This window comes from Mytilus californianus, unplaced genomic scaffold, assembly GCF_021869535.1.
Source record: "Mytilus californianus isolate M0D057914Y unplaced genomic scaffold, xbMytCali1.0.p SCAF_7, whole genome shotgun sequence".
Classification (NCBI taxonomy): domain Eukaryota; kingdom Metazoa; phylum Mollusca; class Bivalvia; order Mytilida; family Mytilidae; genus Mytilus; species Mytilus californianus.
This window is the reverse complement of record NW_026262723.1, coordinates 41741352-41760484: the sequence shown is the minus strand read 5'-3', so window position 1 is coordinate 41760484 and position 19133 is coordinate 41741352. Positions and strand designations below refer to the sequence as shown.

The 19133-nt window shown below is 32.7% G+C and overlaps 2 protein-coding genes across 2 annotated transcripts in view; one reads left to right on the top strand and one right to left on the bottom strand.

Annotated features, from left to right (window-relative positions):
* Positions 1-3956: 3956 nt before the first annotated feature.
* Positions 3957-6895, bottom strand: LOC127709472 (alpha-(1,3)-fucosyltransferase 11-like). The gene is made up of 2 exons (XM_052215062.1): positions 5561-6895; positions 3957-4991 (listed from the first exon to the last, which is right to left on the bottom strand). The coding sequence occupies exons 1-2, from the start codon at positions 6805-6807 to the stop codon at positions 4832-4834; spliced, it is 1407 nt and encodes a 468-aa protein (XP_052071022.1). The 5' UTR covers positions 6808-6895; the 3' UTR covers positions 3957-4831.
* Positions 6896-6936: 41 nt separating this feature from the next.
* LOC127709462 (protein transport protein Sec24C-like) overlaps positions 6937-19133 on the top strand; it is a 30969-nt gene continuing 18772 nt past the window's right edge. The window contains exons 1-7 of the mRNA XM_052215045.1: positions 6937-7092; positions 10817-10987; positions 11590-11707; positions 12115-12376; positions 14741-14797; positions 15484-16077; positions 17243-17351. Coding sequence (XP_052071005.1) covers positions 10831-10987; positions 11590-11707; positions 12115-12376; positions 14741-14797; positions 15484-16077; positions 17243-17351 — 1297 coding nt within the window. The 5' untranslated portion in view covers positions 6937-7092; positions 10817-10830. The remainder of the gene's footprint in view (positions 7093-10816; positions 10988-11589; positions 11708-12114; positions 12377-14740; positions 14798-15483; positions 16078-17242; positions 17352-19133) is intronic.

Below are 19133 nucleotides of genomic sequence, written 5' to 3'. Positions count from 1 at the left end.
TTTCTCAATTATTTATTCATTTTCACCATTATTTTCTTTTCTTTATAATTTAGCACCCTTTTATCATATATTCTTTATTTTTTTGGGGGGCTTCTTTTTCTCTATTCCTTATTATGCCAATTAAAATTAATTGATAGATTTTCATCCCCGCCCGCCCCTCTGAAATCGTCCCGCCCCGATTTTTTTTATTTTGAAAAATTTACAATTTCCGGAATTTGTTCATTTCCGTTACCGGTAATCGTCAATAATTTTGTTTCATTCAAAACTTCCTGTTTCAAATTTCGGTTTTCGTACTTCTTCGAGTAATCAACCAAACATGCAAAATGATTAAGTCGACATATTCTGCTGCTCTATGATGACACCATATGATCGTCTACTGAGAATAGAGATTGATTATGAGAAGGGCGTGAAATATTCGGGTTACCAGTAATACACGGTGTCCAAGAATGCAAATCGCGGTATTTCACAAATTTCTGTGATTAGAAAACCGTGGATTTTTTGTATTTATACAATGACTTTGTCTATGGAAATTTGGACTGTGAATGATATCCAAAGCGCAAGAATCGTGGAACACATTGGTACAAAAAACATGACTGGATTAAAGAAATTGACACAAGCACGAAGTTATTAGATTTATGACTGTATATTGTGTTCAAAAAATCGACAAAGCCCTTAAAATTTACACATGGCTGTCTTTTTTTGTTGACAAACAGCAAACACCCTCTGTCCCTATACCTTCATTAAGTCATTAAACAACTTCTTTTTTGTTAAGTTCATGTTTTACATTGTAATAGAATCATGTGCAAAACAGTGTACAGTATATTATATACTTATATACATATTTTATTTGCGATCATAAAATGTACGAAGTCGTCCATTACTATGTAAATTGGGTCGATTAAAAAAAAAGCTGAATATGTTTCTGTTGCCAAGGGTTTTTCACAAGTATAGTAGTTAGCAGAAAAGATCACCAAACTATACATTTTACCTATTCAAAAACGTAAATGCAAATTTCACAAGGCTTGATCCAAATAGCCTTCTTACTGTCTAATAACTTGCAAGTACGAAAAAGACAGGAAAGTAGTATATTTTGTCTATATGTTTTGTGTTTGCACACTTTTTAAAGTTGATCATGCATTCGTTACAAAAATAAAATTTTGACCAGATAAAAGTTAAAAGATAACATAATTGGACAACCGCAATTGTTAAATCGCTTTGACGTCCGAAAAAAAGATAATAATCAACACATCCATTGTAACTTTTAAAGCCAGTTAAATCCTTTTTTGCTGAAAGAACGTCCGATATCATAAAAATTCATTATCAAAACATAACAAAAACACAAATCAAGAACGTTTAAGTATTCAATATAAATCAAAACACAAAGGTTATTCCTGATTAGTTTTTCGAATTATTTTATTCAGGCTTTGAGACCCTTTGGTGACCCCACAGTTTAAATGTCTATAATAAATACGTCGTGAGTTGTGGGCGTTACAGACGAACGTTCACCTAATCTGACCCAGTCAATGGGATATTTTAGCGCGCCAATCAATGGTCTCGGCTACACTGTTTTGCACATGATTCTATTATATTTGCATATTGAATAAGCACCAACCCTATTTTTTTCAACACTGTTTGAGTTTTCATTTTATTCTCAGACTGTACTCATAATACTTGTGTTGCATACCAATGCATTTGCTTCATTTTATGGGGACCACAAACCGTAGCTTGGAAAGTAAAATAAATTTGGTGTAGGCAGTCCAACTGAAGAGAGCATTTATCCACGTTGTTGTTGTATACTATTAATAGGTTTCTAAAGCGGCAATGCAATTGCATGTAGAACAGTGGTTGCCAATCAGAGATATTTATTTAAGAATTAAAAAAAAAAATGAACGATTCTTTATACATGTATATACATGATATTAGCTTATTATTACACTTGCATGTATGAAGAACACATCAAAAGAGTGTTTCATATGAAATAAAATTTAAAAAATAAAATCCTCCCACCCGCCCCATTTTTTTCAAAAATCTGGATGAAAATCTACTAATTAAATTTAGTTGGCCTTATTTTTGACAATTATTCTGAATGTTTTGCCCAATATTCTCTATTCTGTAAACCCCATCCAGACCCTCATAAATATCTATTATAAATAATTCACTCACACATTATAAGACAGATAATTGCTATAGGCTAGTATAGCTATATTGAGTTGTTTCAACAAAAAAGAAGTAGAAGGATAAATCATTGTTTTGTCCCTAAAATAGCAAAAAAAAACCTTTAAATCTTCAATTCTTTAAGGATTACATGTATGTACCTTTTTGCTATTTCAATGCTAAACATATGGATATTTTACAGAAAATCCACAGCCTTTCACATTGAACAATTATATTTGACAATTTTCTGTACTTTATAGGTAGGGGATTACTGCATGCAGTGAAAGCAATGATTTCCCCTAAAATAAGTTTTTTAAATAAAGATTTAAGTTAAAATAAGTACAAATATAGACCCATTCTAGTACACTTTCTAGGGTGCGCTTACCGTAAATCTGCACAAGGTTTTTTGGATTGTTAAGGATGTTTAGGAATTTTGTAAACAATAAACACTAGTACAAAAAGGACAAACAAGTAAGATATCTATGTTTAAAATGTTTTGACGAAAATGCAATGAAACAATAATTATTATTGTTGTGAACTACGTTTCCCTTTGGTATACATACAAAATGGCACATTGTTTTTATTCAGTATTTTTGCTGTTTTAAATTATTGCAATTTGAAAATTCATAATACACCTGCCTACAGAAGGGTCATTAACCTTAAAATTATACCAGGTTTATTGGAACAGAGGTAGATTTATAAACACTTATTGCTTTGGAGAGAACAATCAATTAACTGTAAAATGGGAGATAACTCTTTACATTTATTTTATCAACTAAGAATGTGGTCAATTTAATTTGATAACTGTGATCTGGGAGCCTTCCGGACTGGGACATACTTTATATTGCATTAGTTGTCCTCTTTCCAACTGTGATGCAACTTTATCACCATATGGGAGTGACACCAGGTATTGGTACTAGCTGAAGCAGAGAGTTGTTGTAAATTTGTAGTCACAGGTCAAAATTTCAATTTTTTATGCACTTGTAAATATTGCAAATGTCTAAAAAATTTCTATTATGATATGTTGGTAATTTACCTGTTCTCCATATCATTTAGGAATGTTATACATTAGCGTAAATTAAATCTGATAAAAAACTACCATATCATCTAGTGTCGTAAAAAAGAGGCACCAATTACTTCAGTTCAAGAGAAGTAGCCAATTTAATGCTTCTTAAGATTGGATATTTCTTCCTATTTTTCTATTGTGACCAACTATAAATACACAGACCACAATTTTCATAAAATGTCTTTAAAAATTATGTAAATCACAAAGACAAAGGTTTGATAGTGGTATACTGCAACTTATGTATTGATATGTACTTGAGCTAGTACTAATATCTGATGTCACTCCCATACTGTGTTTATACAAGTAAATTTCTGACAAATGAATCAGTATTAAATAATACTATTAATCAAATAATTACAAATTCCTATTCTTAACACTCGATGCACTGACATGAAATACTATGCTACAAAAAATAGTATCAAAACTATATAATAAATAACTGGTAATAAGGTAAAAACTGATATTTTAAAAGTATATATTTTGTATCCAAAAATCAAAAAAAGAAAATGGCGAGTCCAAAGTTTTGACCTAAAAGTATCCTAGTGAGAACGCTGTATAATCTTTGTCCACTTTTTTTATAATTTATTAAAATCCTACAGTACACAAACTACCTGACATCATGAGACATTAATTCAACTTTTTTAATATTTCAAATTTTTGTAGATATAAACAGTATGTATGCAAGCTAGTGATTAATTTTCCTTTTTTTGCAAGCTAATGTTAAATTTTCTCTCTGTTTTGCAAGCTTATGTTTAATTTTCTCTCTTTTTTGCAAGCTAATGTTTAATTTTCTCTCTTTTTTGCAAGCTAATGTTTAATTTTCTCTTTTTTTTTTGGCAAGCTTATGTTTAATTTTCTCTCTTTTTTGCAAGCTAATGTTTAATTTTCTCTCTTCTTTGCTAGTTTTGATGTTTAATTTTCTCTCTTTTTTGCTAGTTTTTATGTTTAATTTTCTCTCTTTTTTTGCTAGTTTTTATGTTTAATTTTCTCTCTTTTTTGCAAGCTTATGTTCAAGTTTCTCTTTTTTGTGCAAGCTACTATTTAATTTTCTCTCTTTTTTGCAATTTTTGATTTTTTTTTTTGCTAGCATTTGTTTTAATTTCTCTCTTTTTTGCAAGCAATCTTTAATTATTTTTTTTTATAGCATTTGTTTAATTTTCTCTCTTTCTGGCAAGCTAATGTTTGATTTTCTATCTTTGTGTAAAATAAAAAAAGAAACTTTAAATGGAGTGACTGCCTTAAAAAGGAGAAATTAGTTTTTTGAAAAAATAATCTTTTGGCAAATATCAAATAATAAACACAAGCACAGCTGTTTGATTTTTTAAATGTAAAAATATGAGGTAAAATAAAAAATAAATTATAGACTTTCACAACTTTTTATATAGATAAAGGACAATTTAAAAGCTGGCATATTGTGTAGACACCTGTGTATTGTTGCCCTCTAGAAGTCTTGATTATTATTATTATTGGGTTGTTGACTCTTTGAATTAAATCCCAAATTTCTTTTCATTCGTTTTAAATGAATGAACATTATTTTTCATCCCAAATTGATACAGTAATGTCAGTATAAGTCCAATAAAAAAAATATTCTATGACCTTATCATAATGTTATCATAATTCTCCCGTGTTATGAGAGTTTTGCTTCTTCTTTAGTTGAGAATAGTACATATATGTTAAAGATGGATCTTCCTCTCCTCTACGTAACATTTCTACAACAGCATCAGCTACTGTCTTTGTATCTTCATATGTAAATGACCAGTGTGAAGAAGGTCTGAAAATATTGATTTTGTAAAAATTTTAAATATGTAACAGCTGCCATCAGAAAAAAACAACATATACAGTTATAAAAACTTGTAAACATTTAATGCCAATAAATGCCTGACAAATTCTAAAATCACAACCTCTGGTTTAAGTTGTTTCTCTATTTTTTTTTAATTATACATTGTAGAATATGTATTTGAATGCCCCTTTAAAAGCTTCTTTTTTCAGACTTGATGAGGAGATATAGATTAATATAAATAGAACTGTTGGTGAAGAAAAACAAATATCAAACAATTGAATATTTACCAAACCTGGAATACGTGAAAATTTGCCTTCATTTCATGTTATCATAACTAATGTTGTGAATGAGGATATGGCAAAGTGTTATCCTCTTATATATGTTTACATACATGTATATTTAATTGACTATGTTGTTGAAGATTTCACGTAAAGACCATACATACTGTAATTGTTCACATAATGAAATACTGTAACAGTATCCTTACCATTTTTATAATTAATGGTGCCAATTCAAAATACCGAATATCTATAACAGTTAACAATAATAAAGTCACTTACATTTCCTGACCTGACAATGGTGAAAATGGCTTTGGACATCCAAGATGGGAATTGTCAGCTATTTTTGGTGGAGGCTTTGGTTTTGATGGATCTTTTTCATGTTCCTTTAATGCATTCATTCGTTTATGAATTTCACGACAAACATGACATTCAAATCCTTGGTAATAATCAACTTTATCCTCAATGTTGTAAAAATAATATTTGTGATCATGTGATCCCCAGTCACGGTTTAGGACTGTTTCCTTTAACAGTGTGTTTGTAATGCCATTTGGCTTTTTAAAATTTAGATATTTTAAATACTCTTCATCATTTTCGTCTAAATATTTAATAAATTCGGCAAGCTCCTTGGGGCTGTTGAAGTCATTGACCATGATAATAGAATGATTATTTGGCATCCAATCTTTTGCTTTAGGTGAGCCATAATAAATAGGAACTGAGCCTAAATGTAGAGGTCTCATTAATTTTTCAGTCATATAATCATCACATACAGCATTTTCAAATGATAAATGGAACTTATATCCAGCAATAAAATCAAGAAACTGATCTTTTTGGAATGATTCTGCAGGATTTATTAAATTTTCTGGAAGATCTTTATTGTGCAAGCACGTCCCATATGAATCCACATCTATATATTTCATCAGCTCTTTAACATATGAATCACGGTATGATGGTACATCAGCATGAGATTGAGTGTACATTAGAGCAGCAAATCCATCTGATTTTTGTTTTTCATTTTTAACCTTGATATCAATAGCTTGTCGCTCTGTGAGATACTCTAATGCAAAAATGTCTTGAGTAGTGATTGGGTAATCTGATTCACGTTTGAATGTAGCAGTATGGTTGAAAAGATGTATGAAATGTTCATGAGACAGGAGGTAATTGTTTAATGGTGACTCTTCATGAAACAAACACCATTCATGATCTTGAAGTCTTGGGAGTGGTAAATCCAAAGGATCTATTCCAGTACCATAGAACATAATACCTTTTGTGTTTTTATTGTCAAGATATCCTCTAGACTTTGTAGAATAACATTTAACGTCTCCACATCTTATTAGCGTCATGTTGTCATTTGTATGCGGATATATTTGTTGTGTCCACCACAACAAGATTGGCAGGTCCCCCTTTGCAAAATGTTCAACTGCTACAAAACTAAGAATAGTAAACATTGATAAGAAGAAAAAAATTAAAGATCTCATTTTCACATAGAAGAATATCTTTAAAATAAAGCGTGACACATTTCTAATCATTGCTTTTGCCGCTTTATGCTTGGTAATTTGGATATAAAAGCAGTATCATCACTACCAACGTGCTACATCCGCTTTCCAATGTTTACAATCCCACAATGCAGTCGATTTCGTTACGTGGCAGGAGTGCGCATGTGCCAAATTCCGGAAGTTCTCCTTCTGTACGTGGCAGAGAATTTGTGTATTTTGATACGTGTTTACGTATATAGTGTTAAACTCTAAGTCATTCATCATACATAAGTAGCAAAAGCTAAGCAAACCTCTCAAATAAGATAACTACACTTCGAGGTAAGTTGAAAGTCTCTGTGTGTATGGCGTATCGTGATATTTAAAGTCATGTCAACCGGCTTTGACAGTGACAGTCATGATTTTGCAATATGTAGTAGTATTTTTTCTCATTTTAATTTTCCTTTAAAATGTAATATATACTATTACATGCATATGTTTTGGAGAGGATAACGAATAGTGTCTCATATCGAGAACAAATTAAAGATGTGTATTTTTGATCTGTGTAAAGAAGAGCATAATTTTATAGGCCCTCCCAGACTTTCTGTCAAAGAGAGGTGATGGATACCAAAGGCAAAGGGACATTCAAACTCACAGGTCAACAATAAAATGATAACACCATGGCTAAAAATAAAAGACAAACAAACAACAGTACACAACACACCACATAGAAAATTATAGACTGAGTAACACTAGTCACTAACCACATCAAAAACGGGGGGTGATCTCAGGTGCTCTTGAAGAGTAAACAGATCCTGCTCCACATGTGGCACCCGTCATGTTGCTTATGTTAGTACAAACCCAGTAATAAGTCTAATTTGGTAGGTCACATTCAGGGAAAAGGGGACGGGATTGAAGTAACAATTGGAAATCTATGAAACTGATATTCCATAACAGTCAACTAACTCGTGATGCCGTCCGTAAAATTTACGAAGGGACGATTAAAACTTCACCAATTGGAACTCTTGGTTTAATAGCTTCCTTGTGAGCAGCAACCCTTTATTAAGGAAATCATGATTGGAAATACATGCCCAGGAATATCGTATCAACTGGGAGATATATACTCCGTATGCAGGTGCTGCTAGAGTGTTGCTACATAGAAATGGGAAGTTCACAATTGGGAAGCTGAAATCACCTCTTTTGTCTTAAAGTTTTGTTTTCAACCAACCATCATTGTCAATTTCTATAGCTAGGTGGAAGTCAAATAAGAAAAAGAAAAAATCTATATAGAGTTGCTGTCATGTAGAAATTGGCACCTGGTTTTTAATCAAATATTTTTAAACTATCAATCGTGTTTTTCACATAGGGGAATCTGATATATTAAAAAAATCACTACTGCCCAACCTTTTATTGTGATAGCACTGTATAATCCTAACCTTAACATTGTCCTCCACCTTGTGAGAATTTCAATAGTGGAAACTGACATTTTTACATTGGAAGTGTTGTTTGGCGTTTCATGTTTAGTTTATTTACATATTTTCCGGACTTGTCACCACTCAGAACTTTTGCCCGATTGCAGAGTAAGTCCAGAGAAATATTCTATTGCAGCTGATAGGTTGCTGTAAAGTGCAGGAAATTTTTTATATCAATGACACCAATATTACCGGAGAGCAATGAATATTATGAAAATAGATGATCTTCATAGAAACCCAAGATGGCTGATTTACATGTACAATGAAAACCATTAAGTAAAATGTGAAGGTCAGGATTATACCATGCAATCACAAAAGGTAGTAGTCGGTTTTGGGAAATATTTTAGGTTCTGCTAAATGGAAAACGTCATCTTAAATGAAAGCCATTGATAGTTTAGAAATACTGGATCAACCACCTTGTGGAATTTGAGCAAGAGTTATTTCTCTTTTGTCTCCAAAATTCCTTCATTAATCAGCTTAACCCTTTCACCGATAGATGGCCTGACAGAAGCTACTCTGAGACGATGGCTTCCCTGGCTATTATGACACAAGTGGGAGATCTTCATATTAAATATCAATAAAAACTTGTCTGTAGTTATTTATGTCTTTATATTATTCACTTACACCATGGACACAGTTTTGTTAATGTTTTGATCATTTTTTCTTCATAAAAAATCAAAATTTGCAAATTATCGGCATTAAAGAGATGAAATTCAACTTTTTGACCCAAAATCGTAATTTGTTAACCCAAAACGGCAAAAGTTTGAAAAATTCAACAAGGTTGTACAAATACCTTACACTGAACGATATCCATTCCAAGTGTTTTTGTACATAAAACGGCATTTTATGTCAAAAAAGTATACTATTTTGGCTTCAATTCTTCCATATTCTTTCAAAAAAAATGTTTCCTTATTTCAAATTCTAGTAAAATCTGTAAATTTCATCTGATTTTGACACGGTTTTCAACAAACGGAAGTGCCATGTTTACACTTTCATCCGGGTATTCAACAAAGAAAGATAACTTGTGTTTCCAATGTTTTTAGCGGGAAATGTAAAAGAGGTATTCCGATCCCGGTAAACTGGGACTTATCGTCAGCTGTCTGAATCGTGAATCGCGGTAAACCAGGATTCGTCGGCGAAAGGGTTAATTCAATTTGTTGTCTTTACAAACAGTTGTTTTTTTATTGCCATTGAGACAACTATCAATCAAAGTTCAAATGAAGTGTATGTAAGCAATTATAGGAAACCATACAACCTTCAACAATGAGAAAAACCCATACTGTATACATGTAATTGACTACAGAAGGCCCTGACATGAAAAAATAGGAAACAATTCTATTGATAAAACTAACCTCCTTATTTATAACAAATCAATTTACCAAAAATAAATATGACAGACATAAAGCAATGACAACCACTGAACTACAGGCTCCTGACTTGGCTTCATTCATCACTTATACTACATTTACGTAGGGATCTCATGTCAGACTTGAATTTACCACATAGTTTAATCTGGATAGGCAAATAAAAAAATACCCATTTTGGTGGCCAAGGGAAATAACCCAAACTCAATATGGCATATTGATAGCTATCTATACAGTGGAATAGCCAGTGTCCTTGCAACTAGTGATATTGTGAATTACCTGATTTAGTCATACCAGCAATGATAAATAAGTCAAATGGTTCTTGTAACTGTTTTAGTGTTTCAAGTGGACTTAAAATGTTAAAATTAATAAGCTAAAGCATAAATTTATAATTGCAATTCCTGGAATCCCATATAATTTAACGGTATTCCATTGAAATTATGAGATCTTCCGTTTACGGCAAATTCTATCAAAATGAAATAAATTTACTGTAAGTTTCTATATAAACCTAACTTATCCAGGGTTCCTGGAATCAAATATTTAAAAAATTCTCTTTTGATATGGGGTTTAAAGGCAATAAGCATGATAAGCCCAATTTTATTTCACATACTGTAAACCAACTTATTTATGGGGATACTTTATTTCTCGTTTCCCTCTTTCTAGCCCACTTTGCGTGATAAAAGTTCACGATTTTAATTTTCTTGATGTATTTGAATTAGGAAAGATATGAGTTTTACATATTCTCAACGATTTATTTTCACGTTATTTTTCTACTCGCGAAAAATAAATCGCTTGCGAAAATTAGTTGGTCTACAGTATTCTCTAAAATAGACATTTAATGTTCAACCATGTCTGATCTCTATGATCAGGAGTTGGGAATATTTTATTTGTTACATTATTTATGTAGATAAAAACTGCCTAGTTGAAGTTACATGTACAATGTTGATATATACAATATGTAGTTTATTTTTACACCTTTTGTATCAATGAAAAAACAATGCACTACAAAATTCAGGAGAGTTTGTAACACAAAAATTGACAAAATGCATTTGGCAGTTATACATGTAGATCCTGTGAATACTACACGTGTTTGTCTGTACTCATTAAATTTTGTTGCTTAAACACAGCCATATTTGCCAAAAGGTTATAATGAACCACGTTAAGCATAAATTGCATGTATATTATTGTAATTTTTCACTTATATTTTATACATTTCTTTGATATTTTTAGAATAAAATGAAACAATGAATCCACAGTACCAAGGAAATCAAGGCCAAATGCCACCAACAGGTTATGGACAGCCACCAATGGGACCAGGTCAGAGACCACCTGGTCCAACACAGAACATGTACAATGGTCCAAGTATGAATCAACCACAATTTCAACATGGTCCGGGATCAGGTATAACAGAAGTTCGAATACCAAAAAAGTCTTGGTCACCCCCAAAAGTGTACTACTATGCAAAAACTATTGAAGTTGTTGAGGATAAGATAAACAAAGGAACAAAGACAAGAAGAACTTGCTATTATAATTATAAGTATTCTCCCTATAAACTTCATATAGCATCACAACATAATCTATAAGAAAATCATTTCATATAGCATCACATCAACATGATACTAAAATGCCCTGCGGTCAACACTAATAATACAGGGCAAATTTCTATCTGCAGCTGCTACTTTGCTCCAAGTGTCATCTGCATAGCGTATTGTAGTATGCAATAGAACGGCATGTGGTGGCCTTCTATGGCAGCATGAAACTGCCACTTCAAAAATCTGTTGTTAACAAATATAAGTCATCAAGTTTATGTCAAACTTTAATCTTCTGTTATAAGAATCAACAAACTTGACAATCAATCATTACAAAGTCGGCATGAAAGGAGTAAATGCATAAAAAACTGAAAATAATTTGGTTTACAATACATATATTTGAAATTGGATTTATATAACTTAAATATTTTGACAGTTCATTGTTCACAAATGTAAAATAAAGTAATGTTTCAGGTCAGTTTGGGACAGGACCCCCAAAGCCATATGGTGGACAACCTCCAACTCAAAATGGTCCTCAACCAGGGCAAGGATCAGCTGGTCCCCAGGGAGACAATCAGTTTGGTATGAATAGGTAGGAATCTTATGAAGATAGAATGTCTTTCTACTTGGGAATAAGAGAAGCCGCTGAGATATTTGATTCCTCTGTGATAGCCAATATTCGTGTGTTCATGATACATTCGTTCAAATGAAAGAATTTTGAATCAAATTTATATAAGATGTCAGATTGAAACTTTTCAATGAAAATATCAATGTGCACACTTTTAGAAATCTGTTTAAAAAATGAGGGTTTGGCTATTTGCTGGTAAAAGAAATATTATATTTAGCCTAATGGGACTACTAGGCAGGCTACTTCTTTACAAATATTCATTAACCGGACACATCATCTTGTGGACACACTCTAATTCTTATAAAATTGCATGATCAATATGTTTACTTGTTTCCCATAATTTACATGAAATGTTGACATGAATATTTCAGAGGCCCACCTCAGATGGGTTCAAGACCACCAGTTAGTATGCAGAATTTTCCAGGTCACGGCGCCCCAAGACCTGGACCACCTGGAAGTCCAGCAGGCCAGCCAGGTTTTCCTCCTCCATCTACAGGACCAGGTGGCATGCCTATGCATAGACCAGGTCCACCATCATCACAACCAAATATGGCTGGGCCTGGTGGGCAACAGCATAGACAAGGCTTCCCTCCTCCAACAGGACCTGGTCAGCCACCTACTTCTGCTAGCCAGGTTTGTTTATAACAATACAATACAATGAATAAACTTGTTTTTTTTTATGGTATGCAATAAAACACAAGCTGTCTGATACCATTTTGTCACAGTCAATATCTGTTTTATTGGTATAGTTTGAAGTTACATAGTTTATATCAATCTGTCAAGAGTCAGGTTTTTCTACATGAAAAGAAAACTTACTAATAGAAATAAGTAGATGTGGTATCAGTGCCAATGAGACAACTCTTCATCCTAGTCACAATGTTTAAAAGTTAACAATTATAGGTCAAAGTACGTCCTTCAACGTGGAGCCTTGGCTCACACCGAATAGCAAGCTATAAAGGGCCCCAAAATGACTAGTGTAAAACAATTCAAACAGGAAAACCAACGGTTTAATCTATATAAAAAACAAGATACGAGAAGCACTTATGAACCACACCAACAAAGGACAACCACTGAACAACAGGCTCCTGACTTAGGACAGGTGCATACAAATGCAGCAGGTTTAAACGTTATGTATATTTGAGAGAAATTATCCATTTGTTTTGTCATTCGATATGAAAGATTATTCATAACTTTAAAACTGAATTGGTTCATCATGTGCATGTAAAATATACCATACCTAAATTATTATCACAAATAAATTTAATGCATAAACATACTTAAATGAACCTACTGTGACCATTTCTCTTTTCTTGGAGAAATGGAAGTTACTTAGGAAAGACGTTCTATTGTTTTAAACCTCATGCAACATGTAAGAATTGTTGCTTGCTTAATGCCAGTGGCAACTATGTCATGCATATTCAAGATGAGAGCAAATGACCAATTAATAAAATAAGTGGGTTTTGCATGGTATGTAGACCAGTATGGAAGGCAAAATATTTGAAATGTCGCTGGAAAATGAGGGTATGTTGAATAGGGGCAGAAATTTTGACTAGCAACGTCAGGGTTTAAGCTAGGATTTTGAGGGCTTTAATCACTTTTGCGCGAGATGAAAATCAACATTATTTTGGGTAACAGCAAGGGACCAAGGATGTATGTATATTACTAGCTATACATCTTTGTCAGACTTTGAAGGACTAAGGCATCAATTTACTAGGCAGTAATTGCATGATTTGACTGATGTGTCACTTATATATGAAGATTAGGATATAAGATCTGAAAATCTAGTTCAAAATTTTACTTCAATTAGTTTCAGGGGACATTCCTGATCAACAAACGCTGGGTTCCTTTTTGTAAAACCAGGAATCACAGTATAAATGAACTTGTTGAACTTTGTAAGACTATTACACTGCATAATCATTATCCTTATAAGACGTTTAAATCAATATTTTGAATTGATTTCTATAAAGTTGGAACCAAGGATTTGTACAAATTCACATGGAACGATTTCAATAACTGTAAATTGTAAATTAATCGAGAATTGATTTCGTTTACTTTCGATTTTCAAATGAAATGTAAACGGGAAGTGACAAGTAGATAATAAATTCAGAATGAATCCGGATTCATCTACAGATTGGTTCGTGTTTTAAAAAGGCAGGAAATTATCATTTTTTATTTCAATTTGCTTAGTAAGAACTATATTTGTCTCTCTCATTTATTTTGGCACTAAATTTATTTCGTGTTTTACGGTTTAGTGTCTATAAATTCATAAGGAAGCACCTGTTTGACTCGTTGATGATGATGGAAGTATTTAACGTGAAAACATTTCTGAACGTTTTGAATAAAGTTCTATCTTTTTAATCGAAATTGAACGTTTTATAAAGATGACGAAAATAAGATCATTTGACGAAACTACGACAAACGAACTGCAAATTATGATCGTTTTAGAAATATTGATATTGAAAAGCGAACTGTCCAGGGGAAAACAATTTTGTTCAAATGATGAAACTACGACAAGCGAACTGCAAATTGTGGTCGTTGGCCTTGAGAAATTTTGAAATTAAAATGCAGACTGACTAATTTTACTGGGGAAAATAATTAACGGGATTAGTGACCCATCCGATAGCAATAAGCGGATTAGCTATAATCACAACTTTATAACACCTGTTGTAAATGTTAATTAGCTGAGGGTCATAAACTTGTCAGAAACATGTAGACCGGTAGAATTATAGTATTTTCATGCAAAATATTTTTACACTTTCCAAATTTAAGTGACGAAATTAATTTGAAATACTTTCGTCATTTTGAAACAGTTTCGTAAATTACGAAAGTGACGAGCGCTAGCAAAATCACTGAGCTACATGCCACCTTTGCATCACTCAGAGAGTTGTTTTAGGGCTAATCAGGGACTCTTTAACCTGTAATGAGTGTGGCACTCTCCCTACAGGAGGCATTGGAAGAATAGTAAATGTAATTGGATTTATAATTTATATTTTACAGTTGTCAAATCAGATGGGAGGTATGAATTTAGGAGGACCTAGTGGACCTATGCCACCTGTAAGTAAACTCTGAAGACATGGAAGAAAGGATATTTCCTTTAACAAGGATCAGTGACCAATAGTTCATATAATTTCTTTGAGAAAAAAAAGACATAGGAAATAAATATTGAATGAAATTAATATAATCAGGTTCAAATCTAGTTGGGGAAATGGAAAAGAATTTCCTTTGACAATATTTTATTTTTTTTAATGTACCTACTGAGCATGAAACTCTGTATTATAGAATGATGTGATATTTAGTCTGGAATTATAAAAATGTTCAGTTGTGTAAATGATTTATTGATTTACTAGGAAGTTACTCCCCATTTGACATAACATTACATCATCATATGCAGCTCCTTGTTATATATGTTTAGATGATACATGAATGCTATCAACAAATTCTAAAATAAATATATGAAAAAGGTTGAATGTTAGTGATTTAGTATGAAAAAAACATTAATCATAATAATGATGATGAATTGTGTATAATGTTTTTAAAAAATGATTTGATATAAAAAGAAACCCATTAATCATCTTAATGATAAATGAATTATGTAAAGTGTATTTAAAAATATCTTAAATATCTATCTGAAGGAAATTTGGGGCCTGTCAAAGAACTGTTTTTATGTCTGACTGTAGCTAGTATTATGGGTCAAGGATGTGATATTTTTCCGTGTTGAATTTTTAAAATATTTTGTTTAGCAACCTGGAAGTGGACATGGCCCACCAAGTCAGTTTGGTGGTCCACCATCTTCGAAAGCACCACCAATGATGGGACAACCTACTCAAATGGGACAGCAACACTATCCACAGCCTAATCAGGGACAGCAACCTAATTTTGGTGCTCCTCCTACTAGTACATTAAATGGGCCACCAACAAGTGGTTACGGAATGCCTCCTACAAGTAACTTTGGAATGCCCCCTACAAGTAATTTTAGTGGACCTTCAAGTGGTATTGGGATGCCACCAAGTAGTAATTTAAGTGGACCTTCTAGTGGAATCGGGATGCCACCAAATAGTAATTTTGGTGGGCCACCCACAGGTGGCTTTGGAATGCAACCAACCAGTAATATGAGTGGACCACCATCAAGTGGGTATGGAATGCCACCTACACCACCGATGGGTCAAGGTCCTCAGATGAACCAACCAGGTGGATACATGGGTGGGTCAATGCCAGGACAGGGTGGATTCCCTCCTCAGCAGTTCCCTGGACCAGGTCAACAGAGAATGCCAGGGCCTAATGCAATGCAACAGCCTCAAGCTAAGAAGTTAGATCCAGATTCTATGCCTAGTCCAGTAAGTTTCTATTTTAATGTAATGTAATAAATGAAAATATCAAAAATGTTTCTGTTGAACAGTGTAGATTTTGATCTAACCATTAGAATTGTAATTTTTATGTTGAATACTAAAATGATTAAGAACTCCCTTCATAAAGAAATAAAAGGTACTAGTTATATTTACATTATGAATCATATCTGTGACCTCCGTAGTAGAGAACAAGAGTGAACATATGCAATTAATTAGGAGATGCATTCAAATGCAAAGAAAAGAAATTTCGAAATTATGTAGTTTTGGACGTCTAACCACAGGTTAATTAAGTCTTTGTTATTTTTGCAACATTGATGGGTTAAGGTCATTGATTGTTTGAAAATTTCAAAATAAAATGGTTTGCATGATGATCATACAGTTTATCAATTTATCAGTTTAGTTTCTAAAAAGGTCTTTAGAACTGGAGAATGAAGACTCGAGAATCTACTATATGCTGTGTTCTACAAAGGGACTTTTACACATTTAAATATTTTTTATTTGAGTATGATTTCACTAGAAAAATACAGGTAATTGATAACATGTTGCAGGGGACATGGAAATACCGGGCATCCGTCCGGTCTTGTTAGCGCTCTCACAGGTACAATTCTTGCCAGATTTCTATAAAACTTATACTATAGGTTAATATCAGCAATATCTCGGACAAGTTCTATAATAGTGAACAATCGACTTTTTTAAAAGAGTTATGCCCCTTGGAAATATTGAATTTATGGAAAATGGCCTCATTAGCGCTTTCACGTATACAATTCTTGCCAGATTTTTATAAAACTTATACTATAGGTAAATATCAGCAATATATCGGACAAGTTCTACAATGGTGGATGAGCGACTTTTTTTAAAAGAGTTATGCACCTTGGAAATATTAAATTTATGGAAAATGGCCTCTCACAGGTACAATTCTTGCCAAATTTTTATAACAATTTTAATACTATAGGTTAATATTAGCAATATCTCGGACAAGTTCTATAATGGTGAACGATCAAATTTTTTAAAAAGAGTTATGCCCCTTGGAAATATAAAATATGTGCAACACGGAGGACATTGGAACTCTGTTCTTTTATTTAATTATATTTAGTGGACAAGTTTTAAGATATGGATGTAGATTATATTCAACAATCATGTCCTTTTTTTACAGGTACAAGTTATAGAAGATGATAAACTAAATCGTAGTGGACAATTTCAGACCACATCAAGAGGAAGTGTACCTCCTCTTGTCACAACAGACTTTACAATTCAGGATCAGGGTCAGTATACAACTCTAGACTGTTCCATTCAAATTGATGTGGGATAGTTGGAAGGGACCTTTAAAGTCACTCATAAATCAATATACTTTATTATTTGTACTCTGACATTAAAAGCAACATAAAAATGAAAATTACCAGCAACCAGTCGCCTAAAAGAAACTTCTTTCTACTCTCTCACATACATGTTAATGGAATACACCTCTGAACTAAACACAATTTAAGAAACTATAATTATGATGTTCAAAGACATCTAAGTAGGAAGATATACTTGAATATAAAATAAGTTGGTTAGATTGTTTCTATTAAATTTGTATGCAAGTTCTGATAAAGTTAAAACTTGCTAAATGTATTTTGCAAGCTCCTGGTTTATTAGAAATTTTATAGATCGCTTAGTATTTATGAAAACAAAAAATCCACTCACACAATTCATTTAAAAATGGAGGGAAAAAACAACTGCTATAGAAAGATTTTTTGGTGGTGTTTAAGACAATCTACTGAAGCATGGCCGTATGTTCAGGAAACTGGAGTAGCTGGTATAAACATAGAACTATGAACTGATACTCTCTCACATACATGAAGCATACACTTTTCCAATTTTGCAATCCTGGGACACATACTTTACTTAGAGTTATCATTTCAAGTGCATTTAGTGCAACCATCTTGTTAATAATACAAACTACATTAGCAAACTAGTATCTCAATTGTTTGTAAAACAATTGAAAGGTCTTTCCTGTTAAAGTGATGTTTTCGTAATGTACTTTGTACGACCTTTCATTTGATATACGACAAGCATACCTTCTGAAACTTTTCGCATTTTACACTTAATGACCCCATCCGCCTTAATTTTCGAGATCGGAAGTATGATATATGTAATGTAGACTTGATGATCTTTCATTTGATATGCGACAACGCCATGTTCTAGAAAGTTTGATTTTAGCACTTAATAACCCCATCCAACTCATTTTTTGAGGACAGGAATCTGATATTTGAAATGTACACGTTACGACCTTTCATTTGATATACAACAACCTTACCTTAAAAGAAAATTTTATTTTTTGCACTCAATGACCCCACCCAACCCATTTTTTGGGGACGTCAATTTGATATTTGAAATGTACGCTTCATGGACTTTCATTTGATATGCGACAACCTAACCATCTGAGAAGTTTGAATTTTTTGCACTAAATGACCCTACCCTTCCCACTGGAATGAAAAAGGGGTTTAGAATTTTCATTTTTGAGTAGGTTTTAAGACCTTCAATTTGATATATCAAATGACCCCATTTGGCAAAGTGCCAAAAATGATGCAATATCAATTGTATAAATAGAACTTATGAAACTCACAAAGTCAATGCAAAACATGAAAATTTCAAATTGATTTTTTGGGGTTTTTTTTTGTTGAATGTTTTTAGTATTTGGTCAAACATATAACCATGTTAAACTCTTCACTTTCTGAAAATTTCAGGTGGTTACCTGTTGTTAATTCAGAAATATATGCCTCCGCTCGCAAAATTTCAAACTGCATTATCTCTAAAACGACAATAGATATCTCAAATCTGTTAAATGATAAACGATCTGCAGTTGTATAAAAATTTGGGACAATTCCAAAGTTCATCAAGGTCACAATGAATCATCAAATATATGATGCAATATCAAACTTGAGAACCGGAAGTCGTAGAGACCTGGGACTACCACCATCAACTCAGGACTACTTGACTTTTCAAATGTCAAAAAGTCAAGGTCATAGTACACTCTGAAGGTCAAGGTTAAATTTCATCATGAC